The sequence below is a fragment of the Eubalaena glacialis genome, chromosome 1, assembly GCF_028564815.1.
Source record: "Eubalaena glacialis isolate mEubGla1 chromosome 1, mEubGla1.1.hap2.+ XY, whole genome shotgun sequence".
Classification (NCBI taxonomy): Eukaryota; Metazoa; Chordata; class Mammalia; order Artiodactyla; family Balaenidae; genus Eubalaena; species Eubalaena glacialis.
Window position 1 is genome coordinate 170,017,853 of NC_083716.1, and position 22,318 is coordinate 170,040,170.

Here is a 22,318-nt window from a genome sequence, read left to right on the forward strand (position 1 = left end):
TATTTATCTTTTGGCCGTGTTGGGTCTTCGTTTCTGTGCGAGGGCTTTCTCTAGTTGCGGCAAGCGGGGGCCACTCTTCATCGCGGTGCGCGGGCCTCTCACTATCGCGGCCTCTCTTGTTGCGGAGCACAGGCTCCAGACGCGCAGGCTCAGTAATTGTGGCTCACGGGCCTAGTTGCTCCGCGGCATGTGCGATCTTCCCAGACCAGGGCTCGAACCCGTGTCCCCTGCATTAGCAGGCAGATTCTCAATCACTGCGCCACCAGGGAAGCCCCTATATATTTGTTTAATGTATAAATTCTTTTACATATCTACCTAATCCTCTTCTGATTTTTTTAAACTCTTCCTCATCCTAAATCTTAAACCTTATTATTCCCCTGATGCTGAGTCTTCCCTCTCTATTCTTTCATTTTTGAGTCCTCATCCATTGTAATCAAATGACTTCTCTAGTTAAAGGCAACCCATGTCTTTACCTCTGACCCTGTCGTCTTTTCCAGAATCAAATATCCACCTTTCCTGTGACCATCTTTATATGTTTGAGCCATAATCACCTCAAACTCAGCATATCTAAAAGATGTCTCTTGTGCTCTCAGCCTACAATACTGGCTCCTCATTCTGACAACCCTTTTTTTCCCCTAGTTTTATTGAATAATAATTGACATACCTCACTGTATAAGTTTAAGGTGTATGGCATGATGGTTTGCTTTACATATGTTGTGAAATGACTACCATGATAGGTTTAGTTAGCATTCATCATCTCATATAGATACAATAAAAAGAAAAGAAAAAAATGTCTCCTTGAGATGAGTACTCTTAGGATCTACTCAACAACTTTCCTATATATCATACAGCAGTGTTAACTATAGTCATCATGTTGTACATTACATCCCTAGTACTTATTTATCTTATAACTGGAAGTTTATACCTTTTGACCATTTTCCTCCAGTTCCCCATCCCCCTCCCCCCCAAAGCCGGTAAGCACAAATCTGATCCCTTTTTCCATGAGTTTGGTGTTTTTGTTTTGTTTTATTGTTTTGTTTCATCTTGTCTTTTTTTTTTTTTTTTTTTTAGACTCCACATGTAAGTGAGATCATATAGTATTTACCTTTCACTGTCTTATTTCACTTAGTGCCTTCAAGGCTTACCCGTGTTACAACCCTCTTTTAATTAACGGCACTGTTATTTTCTCATTCTCCGTGCTTCAATTCTAAACCTCTCTATTTTGACAGGCCTATATTTTCATTGTAACCATCCCCACTACCACTAGCATCAGCATCAGTCATCATTAATAATATTTATATAATGCTTTATAATTTGAAAAGTATTTTTGGATGCATAATTTTTTCTTTAGGGACTAGATCCTATCTCCTTCTAAGAGACTAATTCTGGCAGCTGGAAATATTTCCTATTTAAAGTATTTAATTTGTTATTGAACAGTAAATTTTAAATGACAATTGAGATAAGTATAGCAAGGAGAAGTATAGAGTGCTATGAGTTAAGGTAACAGGTGCCTGACTTTATTGCATATGAGTGTGCTTATATGTGTGTTTGTGTTTTATGAGGCTGATTAGGTAGGCTTGGTGAAGCATATTACAGTGAAGTAGATGCTGAAAGATATGTAGGAGATCTAGAGGAAACAGTATGTGCGATGGCCCTGAAGTGGGAAGGAGCATGGTATTTTTAAAAATCTGAAAGAAGGCTAAGGTACCCAGAATGGAATTGCAAGGGAAAGAGTGGCAGAAGGTAAGGCTAATAACGTAGGCAGAGGCTAGGGCCCCATCACAAACATATATTGATACAGAAAGTATGACACTATATTATGTTTTATGCAATATGTATATTTTTCACTTTTGACTTCTGAAATCCTGTCATGACTTAATTATAACCTAATCCTTTAAGTTACTGATTAATTGGTTTATTTTCACAAAGTATTTAATATTATAGATTTCAGTAATCACTGTTGCTTGTTACTGATTTACTCATTCTTTTGTGTTTTAAAAAATGTTTGAATATACCAGATGTTTTACTGGAATAACATTGAATTTATAAGATGGTTTTCCACTATTGGGCTTTCCCATTAATATAAACCTATTCATTTATTTAGGTCTACTTTTACATCATTCAATAAAGTTTTATAATTTTCATCACAAATGTATTGATTGAACAACACATTTACCAGGTAACCCAGCAATCCTACTCCTAGGTATTTGCCCTAGAGAATAAAAACTTATGTTCACACAAAAACCTGTACAAGAATACTTATAGCACTTCTATTCATAATTGAAAAAATTGTAAACTAAATACCCTTCAGTAAGTGAATGGATGAAAGAAAACTATGGTACATTCCTGCAATGGACTATTACTCAGCAATAAAAAGAAGGAATTACTGATACATTCAGTGACACAGATAAATCTCAAAATCTCAAAGGCATTATGATAAGTGAATAACAACAGTCTCAAAAAGCTATACATTGTATGTTTCCATTTACATGGCATTCTGGAAAAGGCAAAACTATAGCAGTAGGGACCAGATTAGTGGTTGCCAGGGGTTAGGAGAGGGAAAAGGTTGTGACTACAAAGAAGCATCACAAGGGAGTTCTTTGGTGAATTATATTCAGCACAGTTTTAGTATAAGTGAATTTTATCATAGTCTACTCTTATGAATATTACCATAAAAGGTAGCATATGTGATGAAAGAAAATGTGTGTGTGTATAAGAGAGATGTAGAAATAGTTTCCATGATGTTATAAGTAATCCAAAATAATCATCACATTTGATTTTATCTTTGATAATATAGATACATTACATATTTACATTTTACATATTTATGATCCCGCATTATACTAGACTTAATATAATGCCAAATTTAGTCTTAATTTCCCAAGTCTACTCCGGCTGCGTGCTGCAGTGTGGGGGGCAGGGGAGAGGTGAGTTTGGAGTGGTGTTGAAGGCGGTGACCGGGACATTTCAAGCTCCGAGTCGTGATAATGCATGTCCATGTCTCTGATTTCCATAGACACCCCGTCACAGCGGGTACAGTTTATTCTGGGAACTGAGGATGACGATGAGGAACACATCCCTCATGACCTTTTTACGGAACTGGATGAGATTTGCTGGCGTGAAGGTGAGGATGCTGAATGGCGAGAAACAGCCAGGTGAGGATATTTTTTGTTGAAGGATGAAGGTATACTAAAGAATGTTCATGCTATTAGAAAGAGAGATATCTAATGCCACAATTTTGCAAACATCCATCAGTGCTGCTGATTTCTGAAATTGCTCGTCTGGCCTGGGCATATCCTATAACGGTATATGGGTCAGGATGAAACCTGAAGGCTGTAATTAGAGTAAACAGTGATGCAGAACCAGCAGAAGCCGCAGTCTTAAACAGTAGCATAATTTGCGTGTCATCAGGAAAACAGTAGATATCTAACAGTAATCTATTTCTATCTTTTCAACTGCTAGGTTGTGCCCCAACTGGTGATATTATATGGGACTTTTTAAAAGAAAGGGCAAACATTATAAGAGACTTTAGTTGGAGTCCTGAATTTATGTACTATTTGTTGAGGGTAAAAATATTTTGTAATGTGTTTCTGGGATATATATACATTTAAACATAGTGGTTTTTAAAAATAATTTTTAAGAAATTACGTTTTCTGTCATTTATAATTAATATTTCCATATTGCTATGTAATTGATGAATTACTGTCATCCTTTCTTGCTCATTTACTCATTTATTTAACAAACATTTATGGTCTATTGTGTGCCAGGTGCAATGGATATAGAACAACAACAACAAAAATCTTAGGGAATTCCCTGGCGGTCCAGTGGTTAGGACTGTGCTTTCACTGTCGAGGGCCCGAGTTCAATCCCTGGTTGAGGAACTAAGATCCCACAAGCCACACCAAAAACAAGAAAAAAACACCTTAGATCTTGCTTTTAACAACCTCACCTCTAATACGGGATTTAGATAAGTAAACAAAGTTGTAAGTACTGTATAATGAATGCTGTGATACAGGTGTGCACTAGGAACTGCGGGCACGCCTAGGGTTGTCTTTTTACCTGCTACTTCCGAAATTTTAATGTGAATACATATCACCAGGGATCTTGTTGAAATGTAGATTCAGTAGACCTTAGGAATAGAGTCTCAGGTCTTGCATTTAATCATTGCCTTAACTCTAGCCAGAGGTAGTGTGGAATTAAATGTTCAATCATGATAATATTATAAATAATACTGGCCTGGTTAATTCTTGTTTGATATAGTTTAAGTGGTCTTTGTAGCTCTCTTTTACTTAAAATATACTAAAAGTAAATAGAAGAAGATAAAAATGGCTTTCACCTAGTTCATCTCTGTTAACATTAAAAAAATAAAGCTAACTAATTTAAAACTCAAAAATCATAGGAAGATAAAAAAGCAAGAATATTGCTCTACTCTTCTTCATAGTACTTCTCCTCAAAGGTAATCACTATTAATTGCTTCTTGTACATCTTTTCATAAAAATTTTAATGCCTAGATCTGCGTGTAAATGTATGCCCTTTTTATATTTACATAAGAGGTATTATATACTGCGTTCATGCCTTGCTTTTTTCACTTAATATATTTGGATCATTTTCCATATTATCAATACAGATTACTCAATCTTTTTAATCTCTTTAATGACTGCATCACATTTAGTTATGGATGAACTTTCATTTATTTAGCCAGTCTTGATAGGGATTTAGGTTGCTTTGGTTTTTTTTTGCTGTAAACATTGCTGCAATAATCATTTACACATATATTTTGGGATTATTTTGTAGGTATTCATGTAGGGTGAATTTTTAGCAGTGGAATTTATGTGTCAGAGAGAGCAGACTTTTTTTTACTTTTATAGATATTGCAAAATTGCCTTCATAAAATGTTTTGGTAATTTATACTTCCCTCAACAATGTATAAGAATGCTTATTTCCCCCAAACCTTTGCCACACAAAATCAACAAACTTGTAAAAATTTTGGCTAATTTTATAGATGCAAAATAAATCTCAGTGTTTTAATTTGTATTTCTCTAATTATTAGTGAGATTGAACATCTTTTCATATGTTTTTATTTTTTTCCTGAGAACTAGCTGTTCATTTCCTTTACCTGTTTTATTTCAAGTCATTCATTTTTTTACTTGTGTTTTTTAATGCCTTAAACTGGTGGTATGTTATTCTGTGTGAATTACCTTTTTTAATGAAAAAACTACATAAATTAAATTCTTTCTGATGCTATTATAATATTTTAAATATAGAACTAAATTTGAAACAGTTTTTATATGACCTGGCAAATTTTGAGATTAAGAACCATCTACCTAATTTTTTTCTTCCAATTGCATCAAAAACTAAATATTATTTTCAAGGATATAATATGTGTGCTCATCTTCTTTGATGACAGAAAAACAATATATGATAATATTCTCCACCAATTAGTGTTATACATTTTGCTGTTTCATGATTAAAGAGTTGTTGCTAAGGAATTTGAAGTGCAAACCTCCCTGTTTAAGGCTAGAGGCATCCGTCTTCAGCTGGTTCTAAGAAACAGGTGTTCCTGGCTGACTTGAAGGAAGGAGATCTGGTGGTTATGATGACTATACAGCTCTGGTTAGAATCTCTTTAATCAATTGCTGAGAAGTACTTTTTGGAAGCATTTCTTTTTATTTCTTTCTTCACTCTCATCCCTCAGAATAGAGCTGAGAAGTAAGATTGGAATATGCGTTTTGACAGGAGTAACTCCCTTATTATTAAAATGGTTGGTGATTTTTCACCTTCCAGATCAAATGGTGATCTATTCCTTTTAAGCAGTAACTTCCTTGTAACTTTCCCACTCTCATCAAGCTAGGAGATAGCAGAGCAATGCTAGAATCTAGCTCTTTTCGTGTCACAATTGAGCAGGTAGGATTTTATCATGCTCTAATGGATTAACTTGAACAACATGTTTATCCTAAGCCATCAAAATATGTTGCTGTTTATTTATAAAGAATGAGAGAGGTGACCCAGTTACTTATTAGTATTCTCTAATGTTGTTAGATAGGACTTGTGTTCTTAGCCCTGCTTCTGGAACCTTATGCACGGTGCAGGTATTTGAGGTTCGGGAGACATCTGATGAACAATCAAAATAGTAACAGACATTGAAGAGGAGAGTAGATGAATTTTGGCTGAGACATAATACGTCAGGGAAGAACAGAACGTGTTTACTGAGGACTTAGAAATGGAGTAGGTTTTAAAGTGGTGGAAGTAATTTTGTTCTTGATGCCCTAGTTCATCTAACAAAACTAAGTTTAGTTAATTCATGACTCCATCTGATTTTTCAAATGCAATTTAATTCTAATAAATCATTACCATAACCATTTGAAGTACTTCTTTCTTTTGATTAGTATTCCAGGGGGATTAATAATTTTCTACCCTAATAGTAGAAATAAAAAGGATATTTTATCAGCACATTGCACCTGCCACATATCACATCTTGAATAATTCATGCCCACTGTTGTTGCCAAGTAAAACTTAAGCAAAGTTTCAGGTTTTGAAGCTAAATTTTTGAATAATAATTATTTAATAAATGTTTGTGAAAACCAGCTGTTCACTTTTTAAAAACCCTAAAAGAAGCCATATGACAGAGCTAATGAAATCAACACAATTACAATGTCCTGCTTATAAATAACATATAATGTTATTAATAGAAAAATACCCAAAGATACCACAGCTGTGCAGTTGTGCAGACAACATGCTTGACTCACTGTGGTTGCGCTTTAAAAATGCTTCCCACAAGTGAGCTCAGCAGAGGCAAAGAAAGGGATAGCAGTTAGGCCTCTGATACATACATGGTAATGTGGAAAAAGATTATTACATCAAAACAATTTTATTGATGGTGTGGAGGTATTTGATATTTAAAATTGGTAAAGGGTCAAGTCATCAGGATTTTTCAGTGCAATGTGAGGTGTGAAAATAATATGAATTAAGAACAGCTAATGTCAATAAACTCTAAGTTTGGATATATTTTAATACCCCTTTCCTCTTGAAATAGGTACTTTATGATTACATATGTTAATCTCCAGCCCCCACTCTAACCATGTTCCCCCTTCACCCTCCATATCCTTAACTCTACCCAAAAAGGATGTTTTCTCTTGAGAATTCATGACTTCCCCCAAGACTATCATTTTGGATGATATGGTAACTCCTTTACTCCCTTTTTGGGTAGAATCAGAGAATAAAAATTATTAGAAAAGTTAAACTAAATTAGTGAGAATAAAATAAACAGAAAGTTAAATTCTATAGAAAACATCTATCTCTAATTTGCAGAAGAATTTTATTTTGTAGGTTTCTAATATGAGTATTGTAGAGGAGATTATCATCAACTTAATCCTCAAAGAATTCAGGAAACACCTATTTTATGTTGTTGTTGCTTAGTAGAAAGAGATTCCAATGTGTTAATTATGGATGAAAACAGACACAGACATACTGAAGGAAATGAAAATAATCTCAACAGAGTTTAAATCCACCCCTCCCCCTTAGAAAATGTCATGAAGTTGGCCTACAATTTTGGTTTTTTTCATTGTCCATCACATCTCATTCATGCCTGTGAGACTCTTGTTTGCTTTGGTTTGCTATTCAAACAAATGTCAGCTGAGTTTATTTGAAAACTGGAATAAATTGCAGCACTTTAGGTCATTAACTGAAACCAGGCATTTTGTAACTGACAGTATATTCAGTGACTACAAATCTTAAAACAGGATTTGGTGTGTTCTTAGACCTGCTAGTTTCTATCTTTGGAGTATGAAATGGAATGAAAAACAGAAAAGAGAGATATACTTATGTATCTTTAAAATATATTCATTTAAATATCTTTTAAAGCTTTTGGCATCATTCTGGAGTTGGCATAAAACACTGAATCTTGAAATGTTTAGTAACTTGATATTTGTAACTTGTGGGTTCCTTTTTATGGAAAGTATCTTATGTTTCCTCCTGTAATACTCATAAAACCTATGCTTATATCAAACCATCCATGCATATAACTTATGTTTGGCCATCCAAACTGCTTGGAACTCACAAGAGTCTCCATTCTTGGTCTAAAAGATCAAGCCCCCAGTTTGAAAGAAATTATTCTAAAGGAAGGAGTTTTTGTTTTTAAAATGTCTTCTCAGATAGACATGTAGATCAATGGAACAGAATAGAGAACTAAGAAAAACTAACCCAAGTACAGCTAACTGATTTTTGACAAAGGTGAAGGAAGAATTGTCTTTTCAACAAATGGTACTGGAACAATTAGAGATCTACATATAGGTAAAAAATATTAACTTCAATCTAAACTTCACAGTGTATACAAAAATTAATTCAAAATTAATCATAAATCTAAATGTAAAACATAAAGCTATGCAAATGTTAGAGAAAACATAAGAGAAAATCTTCAGGACCTAGGGCTAGAAGATGAGTTTTTATTTTATTTATTTATTTATTTTTGGCTGTGTTGGGTCCTCATTTCTGTGCGAAAGCTTTCTCTAGTTGCGGCAAGCGGGGGCCACTCTTCATCGCGGTGCGTGGGCCTCTAACTATCGCGGCCTCTCTTGTTGCGGAGCACAGGCTCCAGACGCGCAGGCTCAGTAGTTGTGGCTCACGGGCCTAGTTGCTCCGCGGCATGTGGGATCTTCCCAGACCAGAGCTCGAACCCGTGTCCCCTGCATTGGCAGGCGGATTCTCAACCACTGCACCACCAGGGAAGCCCTAGAAGATGAGTTTCTAGGCATGATACCAAAAGCACAATCTTTTGAATAAAAGAAGAAAAGAAAATATTCTTAAATTGGACTTCACCAGAATTAAAAACTTTTTGCTGTGAAAAATCCTGTTAGAGGATGAAGACAAACTACAGAGAGAAAATATTTGGAAACCATATATTTGACAAAAATATTATATCTAGAATATGTAAAGAACTCTAAATGTTCAACAGTATGAAAACAAATCAACTGGAAAAATGGGCAAAAAAACAGGCCTTTCAAAGAAGAGATACACGTGGCACATAAACACATAAAATGGTGTTCAACATCATTAGTCATTAGGGAAATGTAAATTAAAACCACTATGAGATACCACTGCACACCTAATAGGATAACTAAAGTAAAAAAAAAAAGTCATAATAGCAAATGCTGGTGAAGATATAGAGACACTGGATCTCTCAGCTATTGCTGGTGTGAATGTAAAATGGTAGCACTGCTCTAGAAAACAGTTTGATAGTTTCTTATAAAACTAAGCATGCATTAGTAAATATGACTCAGCAATCACAGTCTTGGGCATTTATCCTAGAGAAATGAAAACTTATGTTCACACAAAACCTCTACATGAATGTTCATAGCAGCTTCATTTGTAATCGCAAAAACCTATAAACAACTCAAATATCCTTCAGTATGTGAATGGTTAAATAAACTTTGGTACATCCATACAGTGGAATACTTTTCAACAATAAAAAGGAACAAACTATTGATGTATACAACAACTTGGATGGATCTCAAGGACATTGTGTTTTAGTGAAAAAATGTCTATCTCAAAAAGTTGCAAACTATATGATTCTATTTACATAACATCCTCAAAATGACAAAACTATAGTGATGAAGAACAGATTAATGATTACCAGGGGAAAGAAACAGGGTGAAGATTGGGAATATAAAGGAAGCTCATTTGTGGTGATGGAACAGTTTTGTATCTTGATCATGGTGGTGGTTTTTACACACACACAAACACACGTACAACCCCCCCCCCCCATATCTCCTCAAGATTCTTAATCTAAATATTCCCTTTCAAAGGAACCAAGATAAAATGATGTAGATGCTTCGTTACTTATTTAATTATTTTCACTGTTATCTGGAAGTAAAATTTAACTATAAATTCACTTAGAAGAAGGGGTTGGATCATTTTGCATAGATCAAGAAGCCCATGGATATTTAAAAATGAATTTATTATTAGCGTTATTACAACTTACAAACAATATTATTGTATGGGTCAGTCTATAGATTTATACTTAAGTAATTAAGAAACAATATGGTTTTTTTAGTAATGTATCAACACTCTTTTCAGGATTTCGTGGGTGAAAATTTTAAATACAACATTTTAGTAGCAATTCTATATAGAAAGATGACAGAAAGTACCAGAGCTCCAGAAATGAGAAATCTATAGTCCCCCAAACAAAATTACACCCTTTTATGACCCTAATTCTTCTTTAGTACACAACAGACTGGAAACTAGATTTCAAATCTAACAAGGTTCTTCAGTCAAAATAACACCAGCATAAGTGACACTGTAAAGACTCCCTTCTTTTATTCTTTTTGTCTGAAAAACCACGTCATATGTGAGTAGTATATAAGGTGACAGAAGATTTAATAAAAGTTGTATCCACTCTCTTGGTACACCTTCTGTGGATAACATAAGACGAGAGGGAGAGAACACAGAACATTTTTCAACTTGAGATTTGTTCCAGACAAGAACGAAAATTAAATGTTAAATCCCTTGTTTTCACCATAGGCTTTAGCATAAGATATCTGAGCTAAAAAAGTCCATAAATCCAACTGAAGTAATTGTATTATGGTAGAAAATGGGCACAGACTCTGGAGAAAGACAAGAACAGTTGGAGTTGATCTGGTTTGACAAGGTTAGTGACTAGGTGATCTTGGACAAGTTTTGAATGTGTTGAATTTGTCTCATCATTTTACAGATGAGAAAACTGTGGCCCAGAGAAGTTGAAAGACTTTCCCTTGGTCACACAGCAATTTAGATATAGAGTAGGACCCAAAACCTAGATTTCTTTTTATTCCCAACTAGTCCAATGCACTTTCCACAGTACTATCCCATTTCAAAATGTCTGTCAAGAGGTTGATCCTTGGAGATATTGACATTCACAATGTGACCATGGCCTTACTTTTATACCTGACAAGAAATACTAGATTATTATATTTATCAAAAGTATATTCACTCTCACCATTAATTCTAATTAGGAACTTGATGCTGGTATGAATTGCTAAAATTTGTATCAGTTAGGATAGGCTAAATTATGCTAGAAAAAATATCCTGTAATTTCAAAAGCTTAAAATCACAAAGGTTTATTTATGGTTCATGATACATGTCCATCATGAATCAGTGGAGGCTTGCACCACTGCACTAGTCGTTACTCAGAGACTCTGGATGATAGAACCGCCTACATCTTGAACATAGCTGGTGGCCACAGAGGGAAAAAGAGCTCCAGAGGGTCTCATCCTAGCAATGAAAAACTCCAGTCTGGAAGTGGCACAGATAATTTCTGCTCACAATTCTTTGTCAACAGTGGCCTCACCCAGTTAAAAGAAAGCCAGGTAGTGATATCCTACTCTTTACTAAGAAGAGAGGGAGAACTAGTTATAGTTGGTGAGCAGTATTAATGACCATCCCATGATCTGTGATGCATTATGGCCCTGTAAAGGGCTGAAAATCGTTAAGATTCACTAATATGAAAAAATTCCCAACTGCGTAGACAAAAATACTCTATAAAATTGTCACCATTTGAAGAGATACTGTCAGTGATTGGTGCTTAAATATAAGTTTTTTCAACCTTCAAACATTCTCTAAACTTATGATAAGCATAAATATATACCTGTAAATTTTTGGCAGGCATAACTGTTCTTCCCTATTAGTTTCCTTTTTACTTCCTGACGTTTTCGTCCTTGAACTCTGAGGACAGATCCATAGCTATCTTTATCTTTCTTGGAACTCTACACACTAATCTTTCTGACTAGCCCTTTTGGTTAGTTTTTTTTAGCTGGCCGATATACTGGTTCTTAACTATACAAGATGTCCTCTGTTGGAGTTGGAGTTGGGTCATTTGATTACACAAAACAGTAATAAAATATCATATAGAGAGGAAGTTTGAGTGATATTGCATGGAGAGAGGAAGTTAGTGCAAAAGTGACAAGGAGAGAAAAAATGAGGAAAATGGTGGGGGATGGAGAGAGGAGAGGCATTTAGGCTAGGGTTCATTAGAAATGGTGGAATTAATTTGGTTATCTACTAAGATTAAAAAGCAAGTCCCTAAAAGAATAAGAGATTTAGTGCTAGTGCCAGAGCAGTAAAATCATTGATTTCTCTTTATCCCTTCCAGTTATCTTAGTGAGAAACAATCTCAGATATTACTACTCATTTCACTCCAAGAAGGCAGTGGTCTCCCATTTGGCACCGTGTTATCAAGGTTCTTCTCCTATTCTCTGGCCCTGGCAGGAACACTCAGGAAATGGGGGCTGAGCTCAGTTCTCGTAAATTTAGTCCCTAGGAAGTGACTACAATCACTAGATTTCATTCAAACAGGCCTAATAAGTATTTTTCCTACAGAATAGTCCCCAAATTATACTAGCTTCCCCAAAAATCAAAGGGCAAAATTGTCAAGAGATTCAAACATTGTTTTAAGACCTCCCACTAAAAGAAAAATGAGTACTGTTTCATTTTCTTTTGCATTTTTTCAACCACCGTTATCTTTCCATGCAGTATACTCTCTTTATTAGTTCTACAACAGATTCCCTGTGACTAAACATTTATATTAATATATTTTTTCAGTGCTAGAAAGATTAATTTAAAAAACTGAGTTTTTCTTTATTTTAAACATATCTTTCAATGACAAAAAGAATGTTTGTTAAATGGAATTAAAATGAAATAAACCAGATGACTTGGGCTGGCTTTTACTTACTTCTGAAATCCTTGAAACCAAGAAGTAATGTGAATAGCTTTATACTTCTACCTTTTATTGTTGGGATAAAGGTTCATTCATCTACAATGTAATATTCAATGTGCTGATAATAATATTTATTTGTAACTTGGGAAAAATTCAAAATTAGGTAATTTAATGCCTGAAGGGAGATCTCTTAAAGTGAATGCAATGCATGTTTTATGGAAATATTTGTGCCATAAATATCAGTGTCTTTATGGTAGTAAAATCATTTGTTTTATACTTATGGCTAAAATTCACCCCCCTTTCTTTTTTTTTCATCTTGGAATGGCCCTCTTTTAATGTGCTTTGTTTTAAGAATAATTTTATAGCAGGGTAATGGTGAAATAAAAACGTGTTACAAATTTTAAAAAATTATAATAATATTTATTTGTATAGGTGGTTGAAGTTTGAAGAAGATGTGGAAGATGGAGGGGAAAGGTGGAGCAAGCCTTATGTGGCCACTCTTTCACTGCACAGCTTGTTTGAGTTGAGAAGTTGTATTCTGAATGGAACTGTGTTGCTGGACATGCATGCCAACACTTTAGAAGAAATTGCAGGTACATCCTTTTTTGCTCCTTAGTCTATTTCACACTTATGGGTACAGCTGATTTTTGTAATTCCCTTTTTCTTATAATTCTATACACATGTGACTTTTAGGAAATTAATTCTCATGATCAGTGTATGAGACCTCAAAAATAACTTTGTTTTACCACCTCATTTAAGATAAAAGAAGTTGAATCTCAAAGAAATATGGTCTAACATGCCAGTGGCAAGTCTAGAACAAGAATCTATATACCTTGGCTTCCATTTAGCATATATTGTTTTTCACCATCATATGTAATTAGACTGTCACCATTAGAAAATTGAAGGAAAAATCCATAAAGCTAGAGATTGATTTTTTTCAATATTCAAATACATGAAATAACCAAATGAAAAAGTTTCAGTAATTAGGAAAAATGTTAGCTTAGAATAGAACAGAAAGGTATGGCCATTTATTTTAAACTGAATTAAAAATCTTGAATTCCAGAGGAGGCCAAGTGATGCAGTTTAGGTTAGTTTGTAATTGTAACTATAGCTTGCCTCTGGGATGAATGATTTGTACTAGAAGTCTATTATGGCTATATCACACAAGCAGTTATATTTAGGAAGCATCTTACTGTTACTCTGGAAATAAAAGCAAAGAACTCCTATATCTTTTCAGCTGGAAGACAAACATTTTAGTAAAAACAAAATAATACAAAAAAACACAGAAATGAGTTTTGAAAGGGTATAAACGAAATGGTTAATGGAGGTTTTTAAAAATAAAAACAAAGCTAGGACTCAGGCAGTTTTAAAAATTCCTAGTTCAGAAAAAAATAAAAACCGTTCCATATGGAATTTATTTGTGGAGTAGAAAGACTTCAGAGAGACTTCAGTGTCTTAATTATATTGTAGAGATGGGAAAAAAACCCAAAACACTCTGTGTGTTTCTGGATCACATAAACGAGAAAATATTATTAGAAAAATAATGTATCTAATTTAATCTTCAGAATAACCTCATAAAGTAAGTGCATTCCCATATTTCAATAAGAAAATAGAAATTGTGAAACTTTCATGGTTCAAGTTCCATTTAAGGGCCTCTGACTTTAAGGTCCATGTTCCTTCTATTACACTACAACTACTGTCTGAAGAAAGAGATGGCTTGAAATGGTTGTTGTTAATTCCTTTAAAATTATTTATTTGGTTGTTGGTGCTGATAGGCATACACACATTGCAATATGTGTGAAAAAAAAGTAAGCATGGAGAGATATTTTGGCTCACAATATTAAGCACAAACAAAAATACACACACACAAAAAACAGGAAAGATGAGCTTTCCTCCCCTCAGTTTCATACAACACCTATAAAGAGATTACACTTAAAATACAGAACTAGAGCCTAAACGACGATATAAAGTTAAATACAGTATACTTTTTGGAAGAACACAGTTTACAGTAACAGATCACACTAAATCAAGACTTAAGGAAATGATTAACATGGAAATTAACAAACTTCCTGAGAACGCTGTTATAGTAGCCATCCAATTCAATTTCCTAGCTTTACATTATGGGGTATTGCTGATACCCAATAAAAATTTTTATGTTTTAATTATGAATGAAATGGCTGGGTTTTTCCTAGTACTTTGCAGTTTAGGAAGCTCTTTTTAGTAATTCTACAACTATCTTTTTGATATTCAAAACAAACTTGGGGCTTAGTATTATTATTGTTATCCTTCATAAATAAAGTGACTCAGAAGGTTAAAGGTCTTGCCCAAAATAAGGAGTTTATTTCTGCTACTTATGTCAGTGATGGCATTACCTTTGAAAATGGATTAATTCAAATGAGTTTTGGATTGGCTGTATGTAATGAAGCTGTCAAATTCCTCAACCAGGCAAAATTAGCCTCAGAAAATTCTCTTCATAGCTTTACCAGGCTTTAAATTTCTTAAAACATGTAATTTCTAATGCTTTCTTTAGGAATTTATTTCTACCAGGAAATATTCTCCTGTTATAATTTGACTAAAACTCTGTTGTTTATCACCTTAGCTTTGTTTTGTTGTCTAAACTTATGCTTCCTTTCCCTAAACCTGCCCTCTTCCCCAAGCTCAACTCTGTAGAATATGTAAAGGTTGTTAGCTCTGTTGACTCTAGCTTTTTAAAGCAAATTACATTTTCTAAGTCTATTCTTACAAATGAAAGTAGTTCAGTGGAAGTCTCAATATCCCAAATAGCTTTTTAGTATTCTTTCTTCTCTTCTAATTAGTCTGTATTTTTCTGCCTCCAAAGTAGACCAACTTTTTTAATGTCCCATTTTCAGCGTACAACAGTGTAAACTGCCATTCAGAAAAGGTCAGTAGTTTAGAGTTAACACCACATAGAAAAATAGGATTACAAGTACCTGTGTTGATCGTTGTTTCCTTAGGTTCCTTTTCAATCATTAATGAGAAGAGATTCTCTCTCTTTGAGTAATTTTAATTTAGTGTATTTAATCCAAAGGTATTTATTTCTGCCCTCAATAAAATCTCATTAATACATTTTCTCTGATAGCTTGTAATTATTTTCTTACTGTTTACTTATTGATATTTTTACTTTGTGACAATTTAGCTGTATTACTAACTGTGTAGTAAATGTTTTACATTTTGAAGACTTCTAACTTTGTATTTTCACATCCATTACTATATTTAATTATCACAGAAGCCTTATGAGGTAGGGAAGAGACTATTTCCTCCATTTTATAAACAGATAAATAGAAAGTGATACATTACAGGTAACACTTGCAGAGATGGGAATAATTTCTTTTGATTAATCTATAATCATAAATTTTGTTTTATTCTATTTCATGGTAATTTGGGACTATAGTGATTAACTTTAAGATTTGGAACTTTTTCTTCACCTCTTATTTATCATACTTTTCTATATGTTAGGCAGTTGCTAATGTATTAGTCACGAGTTTCTGTTTTGCAAAAGCTAGATATAATAGTTTATCTTTAAGGGCTCTAAGCCCTAGTACTTTGCAAATGCACAGGCTCTGCAGCTTAATGTTTTCTAGACATTTCCTAGTAGAGGAATATGACCCAGATATTGTTTTAGAATGGTCAAGGATTTTTATATCAATGTTCTGATATGTTTTTAATAGATTCTTAAATAATTCTTTAAAGAGATTTTTGTAGACTTAGCAGGAGAAAATCCCATTTGTATCTGGCAGGTCTGTCAAGAATTTCTGGTGTAATTAAAGTAGGATTTTCTTTTGGATAAAGTTAATTTAAAAGTGTCTATTTCCCAATGCTTTAAGGAACTCAATAAATTTAAACTTCTTCCTTCAAAATATTACTTAACTTTTCAAATCCAAAATTCTCCAGATATATTTTCTTATCCTGATTTATTCTGATATGGAGATTAATTGTATTAAAAATGCTTCTCAATTATATTCATATAAATTATAGGAAATTTTACGGTTTATGTTAATCTCTTTTAAATTCAGCACTGTAAAGATTAATAATGGAAATATTAAAGTAGTATGTCTACTTTAACCTATTGCTGTCAATGAGGGTAAGTTATTAAAACCAAACCAAAGTTAGTACCATGGACAGATTAGCAATCATAGTTCTCAACTCATTAAAACAACTCTTGTTGTTTAAAATCTTTCATCAAAGGAAAAATCCATAGTTTGCTCCACTGAATATACTCTGCAGATTTGGGAGTATGTTAATAGCCATATATATATTTTATAATGCCTATACTATTACCATCCTTGGTCTGGAAAGTAAGTTTTCTTATGGTAGTTTACATTTTTATTACATACACTCCTGTTAGTAGTGTCAACCAAACTGTAAAATTGAGAACCCCCTATTGCCCACTTCTCCCCCAGCATCTTTGAAGACAATGGATTTTTAAGACAAAGCAATTATATGATCATCTTTAAAGAGGCGGAGATTTATATAGAGTCTGTAAAATCTCATGGTCTCTAGAGGCTTTCATTCAATAGTCAAAATGGATTGATCATGATAAAATAATTGCCTGATTAGGATGAAAAGTATTTTTTCACTTTCTGAGGTTTTTCTACACAAATGCTGCTAGTTTTTCTTGAGCCTGTTTAGTGCTAGAAGACTGTGACCGATTTATCCCTTTTCTTCTTGCTTCTTCTCTTATTATCCAGATCCTGGCATTGAGCTTTGCCAGGCTGGACTGTATTATTGAGGCATCATAGCCTGCTGAGATTGTTGGTCTTGACTCTGGGCCTAAAGCTGTTATGGCCTGTTATCCTTTCTTACTTTTCAAGGTTAATACTAATATATATTACAGTGGTGAAGAGAACAATGCAAGTGATTAGTGAATCACACTCCCTTTGATACTTAAATTTCACCTTAGCATAAGTTATATTCTTAAGCAAGTTGATTAACTTTTCCAGTTCATTAAGACATTGCTTGGTGATGTTATACCTTAAAGTAGTTTACTATGTATTTCTGTGACTAATGAGCAGATAAGTGTTCTTTTCTATTTACTTTATCTTGTGTAACTGTTTTATATAAAGACCTTATCTCTGAAAAACTTTGAAGCTAGTGACTTATTTTTTGTAGTGCTTAGGCCTGGAAAGACTGTGCTTTGATAAGAATGAAAAACTATAACCATGTGCATGTTTTATTACATGATTAATTTTTATTCTGATTAGAATATTGAACTGGGGATACATATCATGGCTTACAGATGAAACTGCTGTATGATGATATCCTTTTGGTGTCTGAATAATCTACTTTACAACTCCTATTATGAAGTATATAATGCATATTTTATATACATTTTTCCATCTTAGCAAAGTTGCAGTGTAAAGTCATGTATCTTGACAATTTATCATTTCCTTTATTTCAAATTAATCCAAGGGTTTTATAACTACTGATCTCCAAAAAACTGAGATATAAGTTTAAATATTCTATACTATCATACATTTTCAGAACTGGAAGAGACTTTGGAGGTAATTATAGTGGACATTATGGCTGATTCCCAGACATGCATTCTACCTCTTTCCATTGTAAACAGCCAAGTGATAGAGCAAAGTTGGCAAATTATGCTCTATGTGCAAATATGGCCACTGCCTGATTTTGTTAGGCATGTGAGCTAAGAATGGTTATTACATTTTACATGACTGAAACATAATAAAAAGAAAATCAATATTTTGCAACATGAAAATTCTATGAAATTCAAATTTTAGTATCCATAAAAATGTTTTATTGAAACACAATTATGGTAATTTGTGTACGTGTTGTCTATGGCTACTTTCATGCTATAAAAATGGAGTTGAGTAGTTGTGACAGAGATTCTATGGCCTGCACAGCCTAAAGTATTTATTATCTGGCCCGTTACAGAAAAAGTTTGTCTACCTCTGGTTTAGGGAAATGACTCCACAGTGAAGAGCAGTTCTTGATTAGTCTAAGCCAACTGGGGATCCCATCTTCTTTGTCAGTAATTGGCTCAGCATAGACAGGACTATGTCAATTGAGCTTAGAATTGTTCCTGGGTAGGGGGAAAAGGACTTTCCTTTTAAGAAAAAGTCACAAAAAGGCAAAGAATCTCTGATATGAACAATGATGTGTATCTCCTTGTTGCTGCTGGCAGCCACGTTATGACCATAAGGAAAATAGCCTGAGGTTAAAGCTCACACCTCGAGGAGGGGGAAGCTGACAAAATCACAGAGAAATGGAGTTAAATCCAACCTAACTTTGATTTTTCTGTTATGTAAGCCAGTGAAATTTATTGTTTTAGATAGTTTGATTTGGATTTTCTGTTATTGATAAATCCAACTTTGCCTCTGCTTGATATACTATTATAAAATACAGATAAATTATTTAAAACCAGCAAAAAATTTAAACCATGAGCCTGTAACCTACTTAAAGGAAATTGCAAAGAAAATCTTGTACTGGGAAGTATTTACTGAGGGCCTCAATATTCCAATCAGTGCATTAGGTGCCTTATGTCCTGGCAACAATGCTGTTATGAGATAGCTATTACCTCTGTCTTAGAAATAAGGACACTGCGATTATTCAACTTTACAAGGCCACACAGCTGGAATGTGGGACAGTGATCCAAGTCTGTTTCCCCAGTCATTTCCTTTTCACACTGAAGGAAAACATTGTTTGGAAAGGAGGATTCTGCTAATTTTCAAATCTTCAGTGTACTCAGTGGGGCAGCGGGAGGCAATGCATTGTAATCTGCTTTACATAAGGAGTTAACACCTCAGAAAATCAAATACAGTTAATATTTGATCATATGAAAGCAGATTAATTACACTGAGGTTTATTGAGGTGATCTTTGTATTACCAAGAACTCATCTACTCATTTTATAGGCATTTCTGACACATATGGTAAATATCAATCTGCTTAGTTATAGCCTTCTGAAATCTCACCTTTTATTCTTTGTTTTATGGGTATAGAAGGTTTTCTAAAATATAAACACATTATCAAGGAAGGTTTGAGAGGACTGACTTTATATTAATGTGAAAGAATTGTTTACTCTCCAAATGCAACCAGCTAGGTAGTTGCCTAAGCCTCCTTGCATCAGATTTTAACCGATGGACTTAAGGAAGAAACATGGAAATTATTCTCTACTAGAAAAAGGGAGGAAAACCATATTATGATATATGTATGAGACTTTTTAATTTTAAACATGCTAATTATATTTATATTACTCCTGATACTATTCCCTCTCGTCAGTGTGAATAATGGAGAACATAAAGCACTTTGTTCTCGATACAAGTATTCCTGTTTGAAAAATAAAACTCCATAAGATCATTACATATTTAAAAATGAATGGTTTATTTTCCCAAATCTTTCTTGTGTAGCATTTCTACAAAGAAAGACAAACTTCTGTTTCTAAGACCATACTTAGAGATTTTTTAAAGGAATTCATTCCTATTTTAAGAGGAATAATATTATCTAGGGTATGCATATTTGGACTCAGTGGTTCACTACTGGAACATTACAGGAAAGCTGTGCTCATTTTCTTTCTGCCTTCACTCTTCAGATATGGTCCTTGATCAACAAGTGAGCTCAGGTCAGCTCAATGATGATGTACGCCACAGGGTCCATGAGGCACTGATGAAACAGCACCACCACCAGAATCAGAAAAAACTCACCAATAGGATTCCCATTGTTCGTTCCTTTGCTGATATTGGCAAGAAACAATCAGAACCAAATTCCATGGATAAGAATGGTAAATATTTCTTTATTATACTCATCGTTTATTATAGTTGTCTGAAATATCAAAGTCCTTTAAAATATGTCTTACTTGAAAATGATCTATTGAAATTCAGATTGTTGTGGTAGAATTGTTTCTTTTCATATTCATGTATTGTTTTATTATCAGGCATCAAATTGTAGAAATTTTATTAACAAAGATTTAAAGTTTCCTGAAAGGCTCATGAAAGAATGCAAGGGACATTTTATCTAATAAGTTATACACTCAAATGTAGCAAACATAAACTGAGTGTCAATTGCATCACAAATAAGGCCCTAGTCTTTGTCTCATAGCTTGAGAATGTAATGCAATGCTTTGACGTAAGGTCTTGTAGTGAAAATGAATATTGATCAACATTTAGTGATTGTGGAAAAAAAGATATTGGCTTCATGTTGCTCATGGTCAACAAATCCCTTTCTAGATTACAGTTGAAAAGAGCAGCTAGTGCATTACTTGTGTCTCTACATATATTAAGCCTGATTTCTAGTTCATGGGCTCATTGCTCTTTGCAGTACTACATCATCAATGTCCATGGAGCCACCGCACTTACCATCTTGGCTCACCAACATAGATGCGCCATTATCATTTGATAGTAAACAACCATTGATAGGAATTGATAGAAAACAACCATTGTTTTCTAGCAGTCATTCATGACTTACTTCTTGGCAATCATGAAGCAAAAACAGTGTTTCTGATTGTTTTATCCTTCTGTATTTTGTTCTCTCTTTGCATCCATTTGACCCTTCATCTTTTACATTAAGGAAGTTGCTTAGAAATCTCTTATCATTCATCCTTTCCATCAATCTTGTGAAGGAAAATGAAGTTATCATGAGGATGATATGAATTGGTTATACTTCCGCTAGCTATAAAAGTTCCCAGTTTTAAAGGATACAAATTAATGAAAAGTAATTTCAAATGTTTTACTAGAAAGACTCCGATTTCCACAAATAGACTAAGCATGTGTATTGACAGCATGGACTTTATGTAATTTCACTCCTATTTTCAAAAGCTTCAGAGATGCTTTATATACAAATGCATGAAAATAAGGTTTTTTTCAGATTCTGCTTTATATGGGAATTTTTACCAGTTTTCATACTACTGAATCAAATATACACAAGTAGAAGAAATACTTTAATAAATCAATAAAGATGGTTAGATGTACTGTTGTCTCAGAACACAGAACTAGTTCTAAATGGCAAAATAATTTTTGAAATACTCATTTGATTTTTTTAAAAACCTTTCAATGACTGAATGTGTAAATCATTGTTATATTGAAGACTCTGTAGTTGTGCATATATTAAGTTCAATAAAAGTGTTATGAGTGCTTTATGGTATATAACAACTTGTATTTGTAGATCCCACTGGATATTTTGAGGATTTATAACTTGCTTTGAATTACATCATATATTTAAAATATATTCATATTCTAAATCACAATTTGCTTTAAAATATGTTATATATGAAAATGATAAGATGAAGCTTTTATATTCTGAAACTTATTATAAATATATTACTTTTATTATGCTTACAATACTAGCATTTATTTGATATGATGATATTAAGAAAACAGATTAAGATTTTACTAATTTTGACTATGAACTTATGTCTACATGATTCTAAAGACCTTATTAAAATATTCTCATTAACTAAATCTCTATGAATGCAAGCACATTTTATAAAAATAAACTTCTGCCTTTATTTCATTACCTTTACTGGAAATCAGACCATAAAATATATGTCTATGAGAATGTTATGTGTTTATTCAAAGATGCAAGGATTTTGGGTTGTGAACTAGCTGTATATCTCAAATTTCACTGGGGATAACGTTTACTATCAAATGATTTTATTGCAT

At 33.6% G+C, this 22,318-nt stretch overlaps 1 protein-coding gene across 2 annotated transcripts in view; it reads left to right on the forward strand.

Moving 5' to 3' along the window:
- The window catches only part of SLC4A10 (solute carrier family 4 member 10), a 222,397-nt gene that overhangs the window by 78,139 nt on the left and 121,940 nt on the right, over positions 1 to 22,318 (forward strand). For both annotated transcript variants that reach the window (XM_061200696.1, XM_061200686.1), the window contains exons 4-6: positions 3,017 to 3,155; positions 13,118 to 13,278; positions 20,254 to 20,442. In XM_061200696.1, the coding sequence (XP_061056679.1) occupies positions 3,017 to 3,155; positions 13,118 to 13,278; positions 20,254 to 20,442 (489 nt within the window). The remainder of the gene's footprint in view (positions 1 to 3,016; positions 3,156 to 13,117; positions 13,279 to 20,253; positions 20,443 to 22,318) is intronic.